This window comes from Hippichthys cyanospilos, chromosome 6 (genome assembly GCF_059441005.1).
Source record: "Hippichthys cyanospilos isolate Australia breed blue-spotted pipefish chromosome 6, RoL_Hcya_1.0, whole genome shotgun sequence".
Lineage (NCBI taxonomy): Eukaryota > Metazoa > Chordata > Actinopteri > Syngnathiformes > Syngnathidae > Hippichthys > Hippichthys cyanospilos.
In genome coordinates, this window is record NC_142374.1 from 6,425,414 (window position 1) to 6,442,880 (window position 17,467).

The 17,467-nt window shown below is 42.4% G+C and overlaps 3 protein-coding genes across 11 annotated transcripts in view; 1 reads left to right on the forward strand and 2 right to left on the reverse strand.

The window, feature by feature from the left end:
• The window catches only part of banp (BTG3 associated nuclear protein), an 80,911-nt gene extending 77,100 nt beyond the window's left edge, over window positions 1-3,811 (reverse strand). For all 3 annotated transcript variants that reach the window (XM_088417199.1, XM_088417197.1, XM_088417198.1), the window contains exon 1: window positions 3,732-3,811. The gene's annotated coding sequence lies outside the window, so the exon portion shown is untranslated. The remainder of the gene's footprint in view (window positions 1-3,731) is intronic.
• A 743-nt stretch (window positions 3,812-4,554) lies between these two features.
• Window positions 4,555-7,471, reverse strand: LOC148421985 (cilia- and flagella-associated protein 20-like). Its single transcript, XM_088417200.1, has 6 exons — window positions 7,382-7,471; window positions 6,615-6,694; window positions 6,422-6,533; window positions 6,130-6,318; window positions 4,850-4,962; window positions 4,555-4,784 (listed from the first exon to the last, which is right to left on the reverse strand). Exons 1-6 carry the CDS (start codon window positions 7,463-7,465, stop codon window positions 4,742-4,744), a joined length of 621 nt encoding a protein of 206 aa, XP_088273326.1. The 5' UTR covers window positions 7,466-7,471; the 3' UTR covers window positions 4,555-4,741.
• Window positions 4,748-17,370, forward strand: ces2b (carboxylesterase 2b). 7 transcript variants are annotated; one of them, XM_088417189.1, is made up of 17 exons: window positions 4,748-4,801; window positions 5,925-6,019; window positions 11,219-11,302; window positions 11,465-11,637; window positions 11,978-12,165; window positions 12,557-12,749; window positions 12,845-12,986; window positions 13,877-14,010; window positions 14,352-14,505; window positions 14,584-14,688; window positions 14,764-14,862; window positions 14,958-15,101; window positions 15,189-15,266; window positions 15,345-15,492; window positions 15,571-15,720; window positions 15,802-15,874; window positions 15,962-17,370. In XM_088417189.1, exons 5-17 carry the CDS (start codon window positions 12,090-12,092, stop codon window positions 16,143-16,145), a joined length of 1,680 nt encoding a protein of 559 aa, XP_088273315.1. In that variant the 5' UTR covers window positions 4,748-4,801; window positions 5,925-6,019; window positions 11,219-11,302; window positions 11,465-11,637; window positions 11,978-12,089; the 3' UTR covers window positions 16,146-17,370. The 7 variants fall into 7 exon arrangements, with proteins under 7 accessions (XP_088273315.1, XP_088273320.1, XP_088273314.1 ...); XM_088417194.1 differs by lacking the exon at window positions 11,465-11,637; XM_088417188.1 differs by lacking the exons at window positions 4,748-4,801; window positions 5,925-6,019 and adding an exon at window positions 10,912-10,984.
• The last annotated feature ends 97 nt before the right edge of the window (window positions 17,371-17,467 follow it).

Consider the following 17,467-nt stretch of genomic DNA (forward strand, 5'->3'; position numbering starts at 1 on the left):
CTCCATTCAGCACACGATTTCATGCAATCCTTTACTCAGCGGATTCAGCTAATAAGGGAAGAAATAAAAAAGGCAGCGCCGCTCACCACCTCAACTGTGATTGTTGATGCTAGTTCGGACAATCAGGTTCATGAAAGTCTGGCTACCCTGTCCCAGTTTGATTTAGTATCCCTGGAGTGTCTTACACAACTGGTTAATGCAGCAAAGCCGACGTCCTGCATGCTCGACCCGCTTCCAGGCAAACTTGTCAAAGAGCTGTTCCCGATCTTGGGGTCGTCTGTCTTGAATATTATCAACCTGTCACTCTCCTCTGGCATTGTACCTGAAGCTTTTAAGACGGCCGTCATTCAACCATTACTTAAGAAACCACACCTAGATCCTGAAGATCTCGCTAACTATAGGCCAGTGTCACACCTTCCGTTTATCGCCAAAATTCTCGAGAAAGTTGTAACACAACAGCTTAGTGATTTTATGATAGACAACAATAGATTTGAACTCCTTCAGTCAGGTTTTAGGGCCAACCACTCAACTGAGACAGCCCTAGTAAAAGTGACGAATGATCTTCTCTTAGCCTCGGATTCCAACATCTCATCAATATTATTACTGCTTGATCTTAGTGCCGCATTTGACACTATTGATCATCATATTCTTATAGAACGTCTTAGATCATGTGTTGGTATCTCGGGATCAGCACTTTCTTGGTTCAGATCTTACATCCTGGGAAGGACGCATAGTGTCTCTTATGGCGACGCAATCTCTGAGTCTTTCTCCGTCTCATGTGGTGTCCCGCAGGGGTCAGTACTTGGCCCCTTACTGTTCAACATCTACATGATTCCTCTCGGCGATATTATACGTAAACATGCTATTAGTTTTCATTGCTATGCTGATGATACCCAACTCTATATGCCCTTAGAAATAACGGATCCGTGCAAGTGCAGTAAACTGGAGGCTTGCCTTGCCGAGATTAAACAATGGATGTCTTCCAATTTTCTGCTTCTCAACCCTAATAAAACTGAGATGTTATTTATTGGCCCTGCTCATCATCAGCACCTGCTTAAGAATACCACGCTGAACCTAGAAAACTGTATTATTTCCCAAAGTAGTTCTGCAAAAAATCTCGGCGTGATATTTGACTCAACTCTCTCCTTTCGAACACATATTAATAACATGACAAGAACGGCGTTTTTTCACCTCCGCAATATAGCTAAAATTCGCCCTATTCTTTCTCTTAGCGATGCAGAAACATTAATTCATGCATTTGTTACGTCGCGCCTAGACTATTGCAACATTTTGTTTTCTGGCCTTCCCATGTCTCACATTAAAAGCCTGCAGTGTGTACAGAATGCAGCGGCGAGACTATTGACAAGGACGAGAAAGTTTGATCATATTACTCCGATTCTAGCTGACCTGCATTGGCTTCCAATACACGTGAGATGTGATTTTAAGGTGTTGTTAATTACTTATAAAATTTTACACGGTTTAGCTCCTTCCTATCTCGTCGACTTAGTATCACCTTATGTTCCGTCCCGACAACTTCGATCACAAAATGCCGGTTTGCTATCGACCCCACGGGCTAAAAAGAAGTCTGCGGGATCAAGGGCATTTTCCATTCGCGCGCCAGTACTATGGAATGCCCTACCTATGGAAGTTCGCGCAGCCACCTCGGTAGAAATCTTTAAATCCCGACTAAAAACACATCTATACTCAAAAGCATTTAGTTAAATTAGCCTGTCTGCAGCCTTCTTCTTTTTTCCTGCCCCCCTCTTCCGGCCGGGAGAGGGGGCTAGCTAGATGGTGAGGGTTGACTTGACCGCCTCCATTGGGTCCTGCGCTGGTCGACCATCACGGGTTAGGAGTCTAGCCGTCTGCGGTCCACCTGGCTGGAATGCGGGATGGTTCCTGCCCAATGGCTTTGCCTGCTGTCAAGACATCACTGCACTATATAGCACAATATGTTTTCTGTAATTTATATTGTTTCTGTGTTCGGTACATGCAGCATCCACTTCAACCTGTGGGCCTGGAAGGGGGCTCCTCCCACCTGTGGTCCCTTCTGGAGGTTTCTGATTTTCCCCAAATTGGGGTTTTTGAGTTTTTCCTTCCCCTTCTGGGAGCTTTGACAGGGGATGCTGTTGTGTACCTTACATTGAAAAGATGTCTCTGTATGACCTCTTTTCATTCTGTGAAGCCCTTTGAGACTTCGGTGATTTAGGGCTATATAAATAAAATTTGATTGATTGATTGATTGATATCCCCATGAAATATGATGTAAACAATTCACCAACTACTATACTTGGCAGGCCCTATTGTTTGGTTCTGTGCATTGTGTGAAACATCAACAGACTGCATTGTGAGTGGAATTTCCTGATATCATAGTGAGTCTACAACTCGTATCAGAAAACATCCAGAAGTACAGACTGATGTCACAACCCAAACTATGACTTTTTTTCCCTCCACGATGTGATCCCCTCAGTAGTTTAATGCCAGTTACCGGCCTTCTCTACAACACCTTGACACACTCTTGCAAAGATTCCAAAAAGGTTCCCAAGCTGCATCATCATCACAGTCCAGAAGAAACCTAAATGACCCTCTTGATCTTTCGAAAGAGAGTCAGTGGGGGGGTCACAATAGGAAGGTTGCCGTACACGGCGATGTCCATCTCGGCCAGGATTTGTTTAATGCTTAGAGTAAATTGGCCAAGCCATTAGGATGAAGCAGTCACAACTTCTCGTAAAAGATCTTGTACTAATTAAAGCGACAGCAATTATTTGATAATGCGCTAGTTAACTGATTGCCCCGCACTCAAAAGAGATTTAATATCGAGTTTGAAATATCTTTTATGAACCTTCGTCAAACAAACGGAGGAAACTATAGGCATTCAGGTCGAAAAACACTAGCAAAATATGATTGCATATATATGAACTTACAGCTCCGTTGTAATAAGTTTAACGATTACAAATGCAATGCACTACTCCATCGTGATTAGCATGTTTATTTTTACGCGAAAAAATACGCCTTACCTAAACGTTGATCGTGGAACATAGTGAACCACTATTTTTTTTTAAACTGTAAATTATACATTGCGTGTAGGTGAAGAAAACAATCTGTTTATTTTAATTACTATGAGTACCATTACTTCGTCTTGGTTATATTTGAATTTTAAATTCAAAGCTCGACCAGAGTCTGTAAAGGTATTTTTTTAACGCTCTTTAACCAATGACGACATTATCTTGTATGAGCTTTCATTGCACGTTGCAATCTTGGTAGACAAGAAATACAAAAGATATTTATTTCCCATTTTAACAACGCTATTAAGGGTGCAATCTCCTTAGTTTTGATCAAAAGAATAATAAGTATCTTTTCGGAATGTCCAGGTGACTAGGAAGGAATTTTACCATATGCATGTTTAAATGAGAATAAAGGACGTTGCTAAGCGGGACCTCGTTTGTTTTGCAAAGAGCGTTCGGTCTATCTATATTGGAGTATCGTATAGGAAAGTGTTAGCGAACGTTAGCTGGCGCGAAGTCGTGAGCTACCGTTAAAGCTTTTGGATATAGTTCCACTAAGCTAGCCTAGTGGTTAGGATGCTAGTTGGGCCTAAAGGCCACAAAAACACTGTACGACTGTAATTAACTCTAAAAGGAGAAAATAACGATTAAATATCGTTGAATACGGATGTATTCTCTCATTACTGACTAACCAGGTATTCCACGTCTAGGATCGGCTTATATTACCGTGTGAATGATGAATTCTCGTGTTGTTTGTCGAGGTTCCGATAACGGCGTCGTTCCTCGCGAGAGATGAGCCAGTGGCGTACCGCGCCTGCTCACTGGGGCGAAACACGCGTGGTGCGTTCAGGGAACCAACAGGCTCGGTAAGCGCACATTCACACTATCAACGTATCAAAATGATCTCAGGTGTCAGATTTCCACAACTTTAAATTTAATGAATAGCAATCGTGAAAACAACCCATTAAGTCACTTTTTTTTTTAATATTAGGTTGTGCATACGTAGCTTAAAAGGGATAGTGTGTAAGATTTAGACTGTTTTATTACGGACATCAGGTGCTGCTGCAGGTGCTGCGTTACCAATGTGCGTAGCTATAACAAACATGGCCGCCTCTAGAGACTTGCCACCCCCAATGTAATTTAACAACTCGACCTATGATTATATTTAAAACGTACTGTTCGTCTTTAAGAACCCATTTAATTGCTAGTTTTAAAATTACAATCATAATGTATTCCTTTTTAATGAAAACCGGTCTAAAGCTTACACAGTCTCTTTAAGTGGTCATTTTGTTTTTTGTTATTTTTTTTTATTTGTTTAGTAAGTTGTAGTATAGTATGTTCATGCATGTGTGTAGCTACATTTGATATTTACATTTGGGTTCATGAAAATACCTCCAATGATATGTTCCATGTTTAGCGCAGTCTACTTGGTCAGCAATTTATGCTACATGATTGTTAATGTGAAATTCATTTCAGTACATAATTTGCCAAAAAGTAGACATTCACAACATCAAGTTTCCAATTTTATAATGAACAAAACACATGTGTATTACATCGATTCATAATGTAAATAAATCATACAATACACATCGGTGGAGTTTAAAAAATAAATAAGGAAATGGCACAACTAAAAAGAAATAGCTATTTTCAACTGTGAATATAACAGATCTTGAATACAACAGATCCTTAAAGTTAAATTAATGGATGCACAAAAAATTATTGTGCTCAAACTTGCTTCAGGTCGGTCGGGGTGGAACGGGTCGAGGACCTCCCTTTTTGCTGCAAGAAAATTAAAGGTAATTGCTTTACATCTAATTATATAAATATCATTTCTTAATCCCCACCTTGCATCCTGTTTCTTGGCTGGAATAACAAGTTTAAACTCAGGTGGGAGCTCATCCTCAGTGTATTGTTTATCCGTGAAATATACCCTCCTAATACGACAATTAGCATGAATCTGGGGGGGAAAAAAAAACACAGATAGAACAGATGTTGAGTTGTTTTCTTGTCGTTGGATTATGTAGGTTCAAGTCTCAAGTTTCCTACTGTCATGTGTTGCAAGTATACTGTACATTAAAATTAATTTCTCATTTTGACCCATCACATTGAATGCAGAGCTATAAAAGAATTCAGGGGCCTTCCTCAAAGCCACCTCAGCTGTGGAAGAAAAAGAAAGGGTTGGACAGGGAGTGCAAAATGAGAGAAACTGAACCCGGGGACACGATTGTTTCACAAGTCATGATCTCATTTGCATAGAACTATCAACAGGTGATCAGGCCAGTAATATACTTTTATTGTTCATTGTTATAGCCCACCACGAGGCATCGCCAATCCATGGATATACTGTGTATTAACATATTGTATTTTATAATTACACTTCACCATATTTAAAATTTCATCTATGTGTGGATGAAATGGCAACGCTTGTGATAAAAATAAACCAATAATAATAATAAAACTAGCTAGTCCATTCAAGTGAATGAAAAAGACCCGTCTTTCAACATATCATTTTCGTCATCATTGTGGCATGGCCACTATAGAAAATTGGCCAACCTTAACCAAGGAATTAACATGTTTCCACTCTGCATGGAGAAATGTCACTTCAAGTTCTCAATAACATGAATACTTTGTATTCTGAAGTTTGTGTGGTATTAGATCAAGCAGCCCATACGTCTAAGTTGTGACTCTGGACCGCGACACATCGCATTATTCCGAAACAAACTGGGAACCAACTATTGCAAAAAAAAAAAAAAAAAGGTTTTCAACTTCCAAAACTGCACAGTGTGTGATTTAGTCTAAGAGGACTGCTCACATCCTTTAATTACAACTCCCCTTGCTCCCTGCTCCTCAAAACATTGACTGCGGCCCACAAGTTGTTCTCATCCCGCCATATTAAACAACCTCTCAATTGTCTTAAAGGCCCACCGAGCTGCGATGACCAAACACCTAGGAGCATTCACGACTACCTTGAACTGAAAGATGTTTGATGCATCCACTGCAGCATTTGAAATCAGGCATGTACCAGCTGAGCGCAAGACTTGGATCATTTCTATTGATATGATTTTTGTTTTTTTCTGGAGATTTTGGGAATCACTTTCCTCTGCTGTCTGTAAGACACACATACCTGCACACGTTGTGTCTCTACGTAACTGGTTCCATAAGCCCTCCTGGTGATGTCTGCCAAGTTGAATTGAAACTGATTCCAGCGGTCATCAACATTAATTGGCATAGTGCACATAAATGAATTCACTTGTGTCTTGCTGTGGCGATTACTGGCCCGAAACCGCCGCCGTAAATTCAGATCATCCAACACCTGAAAATAGATAGGGAAGTAGACCAAGACAAGTATGATTCAAAACATGAACAGCAAAAGTTACTGTCAATCACTAACATGTGAAAAGCGCATGTTTCAGTGCCTGGACTTCAAAGCTGAAATATTTTCTGGTTTTCTTGACGATCATCACAAGAAAAGGCATTTTGATACCAAGTGTCTGTCTGGGGTCAGCGGGACAGGTGATGTAATTGGTACTGTAGAATCACAGAGAGGTAGCGACATTAGGTGGCAATAGTGTATTGTTTTTAGGAATTCAGTTCAAACATCCAACTCACCTAACATTTGAACCTTCCACCTCCAACACCAGTGAGTTGATGTCATTGTCTGTAACTCGTCTGATATGACCATTCTTTACCTGTGGAACACATAAAAATAAATGCAGTGGAATGTTTTAAAGCGAAAATAAGGCTCAGATTTGCTTAACTATCATACGTGATTAGAGCTCTGCAATGCTTACTATTGTTGTAAATGTATAGATGTGCTAGGTGGCCATAAGCAATGAATACGCTTAAATATTGCGGATGACACACAAATACAAGGAAATGGATGAATTCATGATTCTAAACTAAATTATGAAGGGGATTGATAATGTTCTTCATTGCATTTATTAGGCGTGGGATATAAATCTTAACATCAGTCACACAATATCACACTTCTCACTGCTCACTCATTGTAGAGTATTTCTGTAACATACAGTAACTAAACTTTCTTTTTTAGTTCAATTCAAATGAACGTTTTAGTCCTCAGTGCTGCTGGTAAGTTTTTGTTGATTGTAAATGATCAATAACAAAGTTGATGTGTGACAATTCCATCAATTTACCAACCCAGAGTAAGCTACCAATTTTGACAATAATTAATATGCTGTTTGTTATGATACAATAACATGTTATTCATGTATTCAGCACTGAGTGATCCATGGTGGCAGCTAATATAGTCGTCAGACATGCCGAAGGTAGTTTAAAAACATATAAAAATACGTAATCAAACCCAGAGCACACAGTCCACGAAAACGGTCAACTAGTTCAAGCTCTCAATGACCAACCTTTATGTCCCATATCTGAAGAGGTTTGCTGCCAATGCTATACAATATAGACAAAAATCCACCTTGAAAAGTGCTTCTAAACATGTTGTTCGGTCCCGTTTACCGAGCCGATTGGGTCAGACATTCAAAAGCACGTTTGTTGTAGTGTGTATGCTGTAAGATCCGCATGCTTTGCAAAAGCACTCAATCAAAGGCAGTCATGCACACGTAAATAAAACAAGCACACCTCATACCTTTCAGCCACACGCAGCGCGTCTTGATTGCACATTCGTCATTCTGTTTCTTGGCTAATACATTTATCTTCGTAAAAATGATTCTGACGAGAGGTAGGATATCTTGTGTTTTACTTCCAAAGATTCAGGTTTCAAAGGCGATTATTTATAGAACAGCTTACAACTGTGAGATGCCAGCCTTGGTAAATTTTCATCCTGTTGTGTATTTAATAAATACATGTAATAAACGTAAAACTGTTTTAATCAGATCTCGAGCATGCAGGTCGCTAGCGCACTTGCTTCTACTAACGACGTGTCTACATGGCGGCCATGTTGGGAAGGTCGACTTTCCTTCATGCAATCCTCGGACATTGAAATCAAGTCCTAACTTGCTCAGTTGTCAAGCAATTTTCTAATGAAGTGTACTCGTTTTGTCAGCACCATTACATAATATTTGGGGGGGGGGGGGGGGGGGGGGCGTAAACAAAAATATTCCACGGCTACCCGTGAGGGTTTACTTTACTGCGCTGACGACTTGACCGTCCTAGCTTCGCAGCGCTTTAGTAATGAAAAGTACCTATAGGCTATATGGTGTCGTGTCTATACGTGGTCGAATAGATAACCTCGGACTAACGAAGGAAACACTTGGTTAAATTGCACTTAAATAAACACCGAATTTTATCACGTAAATACTCTGCAATTTAGTACATAGGCCTATTTCAGTGCAAAATAATAATTCCACCACACAGTTTTGATCAACTAACAGCAGTTTGATCAACCAACCCCATTTTTTTTTTTTTTTTTTGGGGGGGGGGGGGGGGGGGGGGGGGTAAATTGGAACAATTACAAATTAAAAGGACAGAGTAAATTGTCCTTCTGATATGTTTCTGGTCTGTATACCGTGCGCCATTTTTTTAACGTAGGAACACTGGAAACAATTGTCATGTTCTGTTGATGTTGTTAGGGTTTTCGGTTGTGGGTTAATTTCAGGGTTTTCTGTTTATTTTTATCTGTGGGGCTCTTGTGTCATGCTCCTATTAATGTTCCCCTTGTGTCTGCCCCCCCCCCCCCCCCAAACAGCTTCCCTTGCCTTGTTCCTGTCCAGCTATTTTGTGTTACCTGATTTGTGTTGTGTATTTAATTCCCTGTTTGGTTTAGGTTTTTGTTAGATCATTCTCGTCTTACCATGTATAACTGCCCGCTTGTGTTTTTGTCGTATTACCCACCTAACAGTGTTTTGTATTTTGCTGTCCAGTTTTTCCACATCCTGTTTTTCCTTTCGTTTTGCTATTAAAAATGGCTTATCTCATTCCCTGTCTCGGAGTTCCGCTGCACTTGTGTAGACTATCCCAGCAATCATGCCAATTTCCACTCCATATCCGGTCCAGATTTTGTTTATCTGTGTCCTTTTTCCTACAACACTTTTGATTTCTTTTTCCAAGCCCTAGCTTTTCCATTATGAATGGTAATTACATCATTTCAGATTTTCTTTTTGACAGTTCTTGGTCCCTACTTAGTCAATCTGTGTTCAGTTCTACTTTTGAAGACTCCAACTCTGAACCTTCCATTAATCGTGACCTTTTCTCAGGCACCCGGTTGGCATTACAAAGCAGCCAGTGGGGCCGCCCGAGTGAAGGTCACCGCCCATCTTCATGTCATAACAAACTTGCTCACTCACCCTTTAGTTCACAGTCACATCCTCCTATATTGGTTCCCTCGTCACGTCATGTCCTGTCATCCTCACTCTGTCTTGAGCCATCCTTCTGCTTCTGTCCCTGGTGTCTCTAATGTTTACCAAGTCTTCCGACGACAGGCTGATGTGGCAAGTGCCCCTGTCCTGAGTCCTGAGCATAGCAGGCTGGAGGTTCCTGTCCCCATGCCCTGGCGGCTGAACGTGACCTAGTCCTAAGCCTGGCAGGCTGGATGTCCCTGTAATACAGGAACTAAACATATCCCGTCCCTTTGCCTTGACGAATGAATGTCCCTGTCCCTACACCTTGGCGGATGGACGTCCCAGACCTGTGCCTCGGCGGCTGAGTGACCTGGATCCTGTGCCTCAGCAGCAGCTGGACATTCCAGACCCTGAAAATGTGCGCCCAACCTCCGAGTCCCCTGAAAGTCGTGACCGACTTCCAAGTCCCTACATAGTCAGCGCCTGAACCCCGTTCCTGCCTCAAGTCAGCGGCTGATCCCCATCTCTGTGTCAAGTCGGCACAGATCCCAGTCTCTGTCTCAAGTGAAGATCTTCCACAAGTCTGCTCCTGACTCCCGAGTTCCCCATCAAGGTGTGGCCCATGCCTCCCGAGTTCCCCATCATCATGCGGCGCAAGCCTCCCGAGTCCCCCATCAAGGTGCGGCGCACACCTCCCGAGTTCCCCACCAAGGAGCGGCGCACGCTTCCTGAGTTCCCCGTTAAGGCACAGCAGCTGCCGTCCCAGCCTCCAGTCAAGGCGCGGCATCTGTGCCCCAGCCTCCAGTCAAGGCGCGGCATCTGTGCCCCAGCCTCCAGTCATGGCGCAGCATCCACCGCCCCAGCCTCCAGTCAAGGCGTGGCATCCACCAACCCAGCCTCCAGTCAAGGCGTGGCAGCCCCCACCCCAGCCTCCAGTCAAGGCGCGGTAGCCGCCGCCCCAGCCTCCTGTCAGAGTGCGGCAGCTGCCCCATCCCAGGTCAGTGTCCAGCAGACGACATCTCTTGCCAGTCTCGAGCAGCCGACGTCACCTGCAAGTCTCCAACTGCGCCTGGGTTGCAAGCCTGCCTGGAGTTGCCTGGTGTCTGCCGTCTGGCACCACGGACGGCCTCCTGACTCACCCCACCTCTGCGCGCATCCCTGTCTGGCGCCTGGGTCACCCTCGTGACTCACCACGCGGGGCGCATCTCGTCTGCCATCCTGGGCACTCCGAACTCACACCGCCGACCTCTCATTTGGCGCCAGGGGCGTTCCTGGACTATTTCTGTTGGTTGATTCTTGTTTTTCGTCATCGGTAGCCTGTTGGCTGTGTCTGTCGGGGCAACGGGTCTTTCTCCGCCCTCTGGTGGCTGCATCCCTTGTGTTGGTTTGTCCTCCATATAGTCTGGTTGTTGCGCAACATTTATGAACTGTGGCTTGGCTTCACAGATGAGTCCATTTGTACTATTTGTGCTATACAACTTCTATTTTTTTTTTCTGTGATGTTTCCGTTTTGTGACTTCCTCTGCGTTCTTAACTTTTTGTGCCTTTGTTTGTGTTTACTGTCTGATGCGTGCGGTTGCACCATAAAGTTGAAATTGGTCTTTGATGTTACTGTGAAGCGGCAGGGCTTGTTTTGTGTTACTCAGCTTGCTTCTTAACAGTTTCGTTTGCGCATACGCAGCCTCTTCTCATGATCTTTGATTCTTTGATGCCTACCAGGTTGTGTTGTTTGCATCGGCTATGTTTCGCACCGCTCTCTGCTCTGTTCCATCCCCTTTTTTGGCCCAAATGCAGCCCGCTCCTGCTTTTAGCTCATTTCTCTACTCATTTATATTGCCGTATCCGCTGCGGTTCGCTCCCGATCTCGGCTCAGTGTTCCATTCCTATGTCTGGCTTGTATTCGCTACATTTTGCACATGATCTCACCTCTGTGTTTCATTCCTTTTTTTCCAGCTCGCATTTGCTCTGGACCTCCCTACTGGAGCTGCTGCCCCCGTGCCCCAACTCCAGATAAAGCAGTAGATAATGGATGAATAGGTAGATAAATTGAAAATATTTATTTTGAAACATTTACACCACACCAGTCTTGGAGGACACTGCACCACCCCAGGTGTCCCCCAGGTAAATCTGATTTTCCCTTGCAAAATCTGTGACCCCTGAAACAGTTGTTCCTTCTCCTTGTCAAAATGATGTTTTCAGGTGTTACTGATTTTTCAAGGCAACAACATGGAACGTCGTCGCACCACAACTTGCTTGAAAGCACAATGAAACACGTAGAAACACACTCATTAAAGAAAGACATCCCATAACAGACGATTAATTACATTTGGATTATTTGCTGATGTTCGAATGACGCCCTGATTTACATCAAGGTGAGGAACAGCATGTTTGTAATGCATAATATCTGGCCGTGATGGCATGGCACTGTATATCCAGCTGGATTCTTTTTTTATGTCGTGCTAAAGGACAACAAAATATTTTTTTTTTTTTATTTGACTTTTTTTAATGCATCTTGTTAAAATAAGGTTCAAGATGAGGTACTCTGGGTCATTTGGTGGCAACTTCAATTGCTAGTGTGCGCATCATCATCTACTGTATCTCATGTTTGAAATTGACGACGAATGGAAGAAATGTATTTTGATCGGCGAGGGGCGGAGATTGGGCTATTGCAAAATGTACAATTTCAGGACAAGCGGGTTCTCTTGTTTTCAGAGCAGCACAGCAACACCACAGGACGAAGTGTGCAAAGATAAGGGCAAAGGGCAGCTGACTTCGACACACCTCTTCACAACGCCTCGTTGGTATTCACATAACCAGCAGCGCCATGAAGTTCTCTGGAGAGAAAACGATCTGCTTTCTTTCAGCTGTGTTGATTTTCTGTGTTGCTGCAGAACTTGACGGTGAGTGACAATCCATATTCCATAATGTAAAATTGAGAATTGACTTGAAACGAGCGGTAAATATCTAAAACATAAACTGCTGTTGATCTACCTGTCCAAAGGCCATTGCCAATTGCAAATTCTTGCACCAGCAAGTTATTTCAGTTTTTTGAAATCATATTATTGAAGTCATTGTATTACGTAAGGGTGCAAGTGCAGACACAAGTCACCTGTGCCCCACTAACCTGACTTGCATAATATGAAGTGGTGAGATTTTCCATGTAGTATTGAGATCATAATGTAGCATTAAGATCATATTTGCCTTTTTTAAAAGTGTGTGTTGGCTGTTAGCAAAAATTCTTTTTAATTACAAAAGGATTCTGTTTGATTGTGAGCACTATTATCATGACAGCACCTATCATCCACACGGAGCTCGGAAGCCTGAAAGGGGAGTATGTGAGTGTAAAGGGGAAGGAGACAGGAGCCCACGCCTACCTGGGTGTCCCATTTGCCCAGCCACCTGTTGGCCCTGGTCTGAGACTGGCTCCACCCCAGAAAGTAGAAGGATGGCAAGGAGTGAGAGACGCCAGTAGGCAGCCACCAATGTAAGAAATATCGTGCTCTAGTTGTGTGATACTGCACTTGGGAGGTACTGTATGAGTTACCTCTTACATTAATATAAAATAATGTCTTTCTTCAGGTGCATTCAACATAGAGAGTTCCTTATAGATTTGCTGGAGATGATTGGTGGTCTAGCAGAAGAAGTCCCGGAAGTTTCAGAGGACTGCCTTTTCCTCAATATTTATACTCCTGCAAACAGAGCTCATGATGCCAAGCTCCCAGTAAGAAACATTGGCTGCTAGTTTGAAGAAGAGGTGCAACAATTAATTGAGGATTAAATGATGATCACATTAATCAATAATTATTTTTGATAATCAATGAGTCACTTGGATACCTTTTTGAATTCAAATTGCCTCATTGCACAGATTTGTAGAACTTTAAAAACGGCATTGCCGCATACGTGTATGCTTACATGTGGTGAAATTGGTCAGCCATCGCAGTGAAAACAATAAGTTAACACAAATTAACCAATAAACAAAAACACAAATAATTTAAAAATTGAAAAAAAAACCAAAACAGTACAACATTGCTGAGTTTCATTTTGAATCGAAAGCCAAACAATAGAAATGGGTCTTAGGAAGCGTTGTAAAGTTGAACCGGGGCATTTACCCAATATTTAACAGATGGCCATTGCAAAGGGAAGATCTGGCCATGGAAAACGCTCAATAGCCTCTGAAGCCCCATTCAGTCCTCGGCACATCCAATAGCATCTGGTCTTGTAGACCTCTAATTGGGGGCAAGAGTGTGGCGGTTGGAGAAGTTCTGCGAGGTAACTCAACTTTATTTATTTAAAACTTTAAAACAGCCATTTCTGCAAACAAAGTGCTGTACATGTGTTGAAATTGGTCATGCAATAACACACCCAATGAAAACGGTAGGTCAACTCAATAAACAAAATGATAATAATATAAAGTAAAAAAGTCCAAATCGAAATACAACAGTGCTGAGTCTTATGAACCCAAGGTCAACATTTTATGGGCCAGACCTGTAACCGAATCATACAAGAAAAATGTGATTAATTGACAAAATAATAGGTGGATTAATGGATTATCAAAATAAGTGTTAGGGATACCATACCATACCATTTTTTATTTTTTTTTTGCCTGACCAGGTTATGGCATGGATCCATGGTGGAGGCTTTGCTATGGGCTCAGCTTCAATGTATGATGGTTCCGCCCTGAGCGCTTACCAGGATGTGATTGTGGTGCTGATCCAGTATCGCTTGGGCGTTTTGGGCTTTCTCAGGTAAATATGACTCGCATTATTTAAAGTAGGAAATCCATGGAGCGAATCCACCCATCTTAAACGCTCATCCTGGTAAGCTGTCGTAGAGAAGTTCCTATCCCAAATCAACCTTGGACAAGAGGCAGGGAACACACTTACCTAGTCGCTTTGGTTTCCAGGTGGTCGAATATTTATTGTCACATTCACATCTATGCGTTAAGGTTTTGCGTGGTTGCGAACCCAAATGCAGAGAAGCAGGCAGTCCAGGCACTACTATTCTACAAAAATAATATAATCTTTGAGGTATTTGAAGCATGTACGAGCAACAGTCAGGACTTATTTGTTGTGAATGTCTTCAATAGCACAGGAGACGAGCATCTGCCTGGTAACTTTGGCCTGCTGGACCAGGTTGAAGCCCTCCGCTGGATCCAAAAGCACATTCACAACTTTGGTGGAGACCCAGCTTCTGTCACTATATTTGGAGAGTCTGCAGGGGGAGTAAGCGTTTCTCTCTTGGTGAGAATCTGGAAACTAAGACATCACCTTTGTGAAATCACAGCGGATTTAATGCAGTGATTTTGCGTCTTGAAACAGCTTTTGTCACCCTTGTCCGACGGCCTGACCCATCGAGCCATTGCTGAAAGTGGCACTGCTGCAATGGATTTGTTGGTGTCAAATGATCCTCTACCAATAGCACAGGTGGAGTAGAATTCTCAAATTGAAGCAGTTTGGTTCAAATAGAACATTTCTAACTGATGGAATCTTGCATCTCAGCATGTTGCTAATGCGTCCGGATGTAGCATTGAAAGCACACAGGCTATTGCTGCCTGCATGAAAAACATCGATACGGACGTGTTTTTTACTTTGGCGCAGGTATGCAAAACTCATTTACACTCATGAAATATTACGCAAACTATGGATTGGTGTGTTTCTAGCGGATGTTCCTTATTTAAACTGTCTTTTCTCAGGACACAACGCTAAGAATTAGTATAACACCAGATGGACATTTTCTGACAAAACCAGTCAATGAGCTCTTTGAGAAGCATGAAATTCATAAAGTCCCATTTATGACTGGTGTGAATGATCATGAAGGGGGCTGGTTAATTCCAGCTGTAAGTATGACAAACATGATTCCGTATGATATTACTTTCTTTCTCAAGAGCCACTCATGAAAATCTCATCACTTCTTTTTCTCCTAGTTTATCTGTCCTCCAAACTGGACTGAAGGAATGGACCGGGAACAGGTTGCAAACACCATTTTGTTCTTCAATCCCAATGTAAGGCTCTCGATGCCAACATATTAATCTTCGTAAAGATTCCAAGTTTTTCTTACGGTGCCATTTTTTTTCCTGAAGTCCAAAGACTCCATTGTGATGGATTTGATGCTAGAGGAATATATTGGAGCTGGTGAAGATCGTGTGAAAAATCGGGATGGTTTTACTGAGTGGTTTGGAGATATGTTGTTCAACATTCCCGCCATTAAGGCTGTCAATGCACACAGAGGTACAGTGAGTGCATATGCATTTCCAGCTTTTTGTTTGTGTGTGTATGACAACCTACTATAGACACTTCCATCTCCAGATGCAGGTGCCCACGTGTACCTGTATGAGTACCAGCACCCACCTCATTTCTTGAGGGCAAAAAGGCCAAGCTTTGTTAGAAGTGATCATGGAGACGAAATTGTAACCGTTTTAGGCCTTTGTTTTACAACAAAACACATCCGACTAAACGGTGAGTACTCATTTGGCATCATGAAAAATATGCACTGTTTACTTAAAGTGCAAAGGGTTTCACCAAGGCTTTTTGTTCTAGCCACATGCCTAGAGGAGGAGGAACAACTTACTCGAACAATGATGGCCTATTGGGGCAACTTTGCTCGGACAGGGTAATTACCCCAAACTACGTCATGTAGATATAAAAAGTGTAATAAATAATAAGATAAGCTTGTCTGTATTACTATGTGTTCACGTAGGTCGCCTAATGGTGATGGCCTCGCTCACTGGCCTGTATATGGGAATGAAGAAAATTACCTGGCAATCAGCGCAAAGGAACAGGTCATTTCCCAGCACCTGAAGAAGGATCGTTATGTCTTTATGACTCAGATTCTCCCAGAGAAGATCCGATTACATCAGAAGATAAAGCGCAGTGAACTTTAAAAGACTTGCATACATTTTTTGTCCTTTTTCTCCTGAACCTGTCTTCTCCAATGCACATTACTTTGATTTGTTCGAATAGGTTTAATGCAGTGGTTTCTTGATTTAAAGTAGTTGAAGAGATTTTGAGTGTTGTAAAGTGTAAGATTTGTGCAAGGTTTAGCAATATCTAGTGGTGAAGAAAAAAATCATTTTAATAACCTGCCATGAATTTTAACAAACGGCGCAAAAATGTTCAATCACATATAGGCTATGTATTTTGTTATTATTTTTTATGATTGGTCAGTCAGGTCACGACACGCCTCCAGAAGGTAGACCTTGCTACGAAGCTATTTTTGTGCTACGGTACCGAATAACTTCACGATTGTAGCGTAATGGTAAGATGAGGGTTAGGGGTTAGTGTTAGAGGGTTAGGGTAAGCAGACCCTAAAAGGTCCGCAAACATAGCCGTTCTTTTGATCTCGTTCAAGTTTGCAACATCATGTGACGTCACATTTCGCAATTATTTGCAACTATTAGCAAACATTTGTCACTCATTAGCAAACATTTGTCACTCCATCGCGACTGATTGAGACTCTTGGCGACCGCCTGGGGTAGCAGCCATTAAATCAGGCCTAACTGGTATTGTAAAACATTGGGTACGCCTCGAAATATGCAACCATCAGGTCGTTATCAACTGATGTCCACGCATACCTCAACTGCTTTCTGCTGTCATCCTCCCACGATGATAAACTTGAATATTCGAAAACGTGCTACCTGCATCGAGTGACCCTGAATGATGCAATTGGACGAGGCACGCTAACGCGGTCTCGGTCACCTAGTCACGACAAGTGGCATCGTGCAAAACCGTTATCGGGCAAATAGTTTAGAGACCTCTACCGAGCCTTGGCGAAACGCCACTTTCGCTACGGTTGTAGGAGTATAGTTTAGAGACCTCTACCGAGCCTTGGCGAAACGCCACTTTCGCTACGGTTGTAGGAGTTTGTTCCCGTGTGGGATAGGGGCTGTGGTAGGCTTGTGAAGTGAGATCGGACCACTGCTTTCAAATCATTCCATTCTTAGTTCACCACTAGATGTCGCTACATCTTATAGAAGCTCTACAATTCCTCAATCATGACATACTGTATACATGTAAAGAATTGTGAGGAATGTTTTAATGTTTATTTTACCCAAATACCTTTACGAAAAGACGAAATTAAAATTTTGCACGTCAGAAAGTGACTTGAAACCCGTGTGTCAAGGATGGCTTTATGGAGACTGATGTCAATGTGTGGTATTCACTACGAGTGCAGTTTCAATCCCTCTAATCATAGCACTTGTGGTAA

Excerpts from the sequence above, each read along its gene's own strand:
- LOC148421985 (XM_088417200.1), bottom strand. The coding sequence starts at position 7,465 with ATGTTTAGAAGCACTTTTCAAGGTGGATTTTTGTCTATATTGTATAGC. Across the intron at positions 6,534-6,614 it reads GTGGAAGGTTCAAATGTTAG|TACCAATTACATCACCTGTC; the intron begins GTGAGTTGGATG and ends GTGATTCTACAG. Across the intron at positions 4,963-6,129 it reads TAGAGACACAACGTGTGCAG|ATTCATGCTAATTGTCGTAT; the intron begins GTATGTGTGTCT and ends TTTCCCCCCCAG.
- ces2b (XM_088417189.1), top strand. The coding sequence starts at position 12,090 with ATGAAGTTCTCTGGAGAGAAAACGATCTGCTTTCTTTCAGCTGTGTTG. Across the intron at positions 15,721-15,801 it reads AAAACACATCCGACTAAACG|CCACATGCCTAGAGGAGGAG; the intron begins GTGAGTACTCAT and ends TTTTTGTTCTAG. Across the intron at positions 15,875-15,961 it reads GGCAACTTTGCTCGGACAGG|GTCGCCTAATGGTGATGGCC; the intron begins GTAATTACCCCA and ends GTGTTCACGTAG.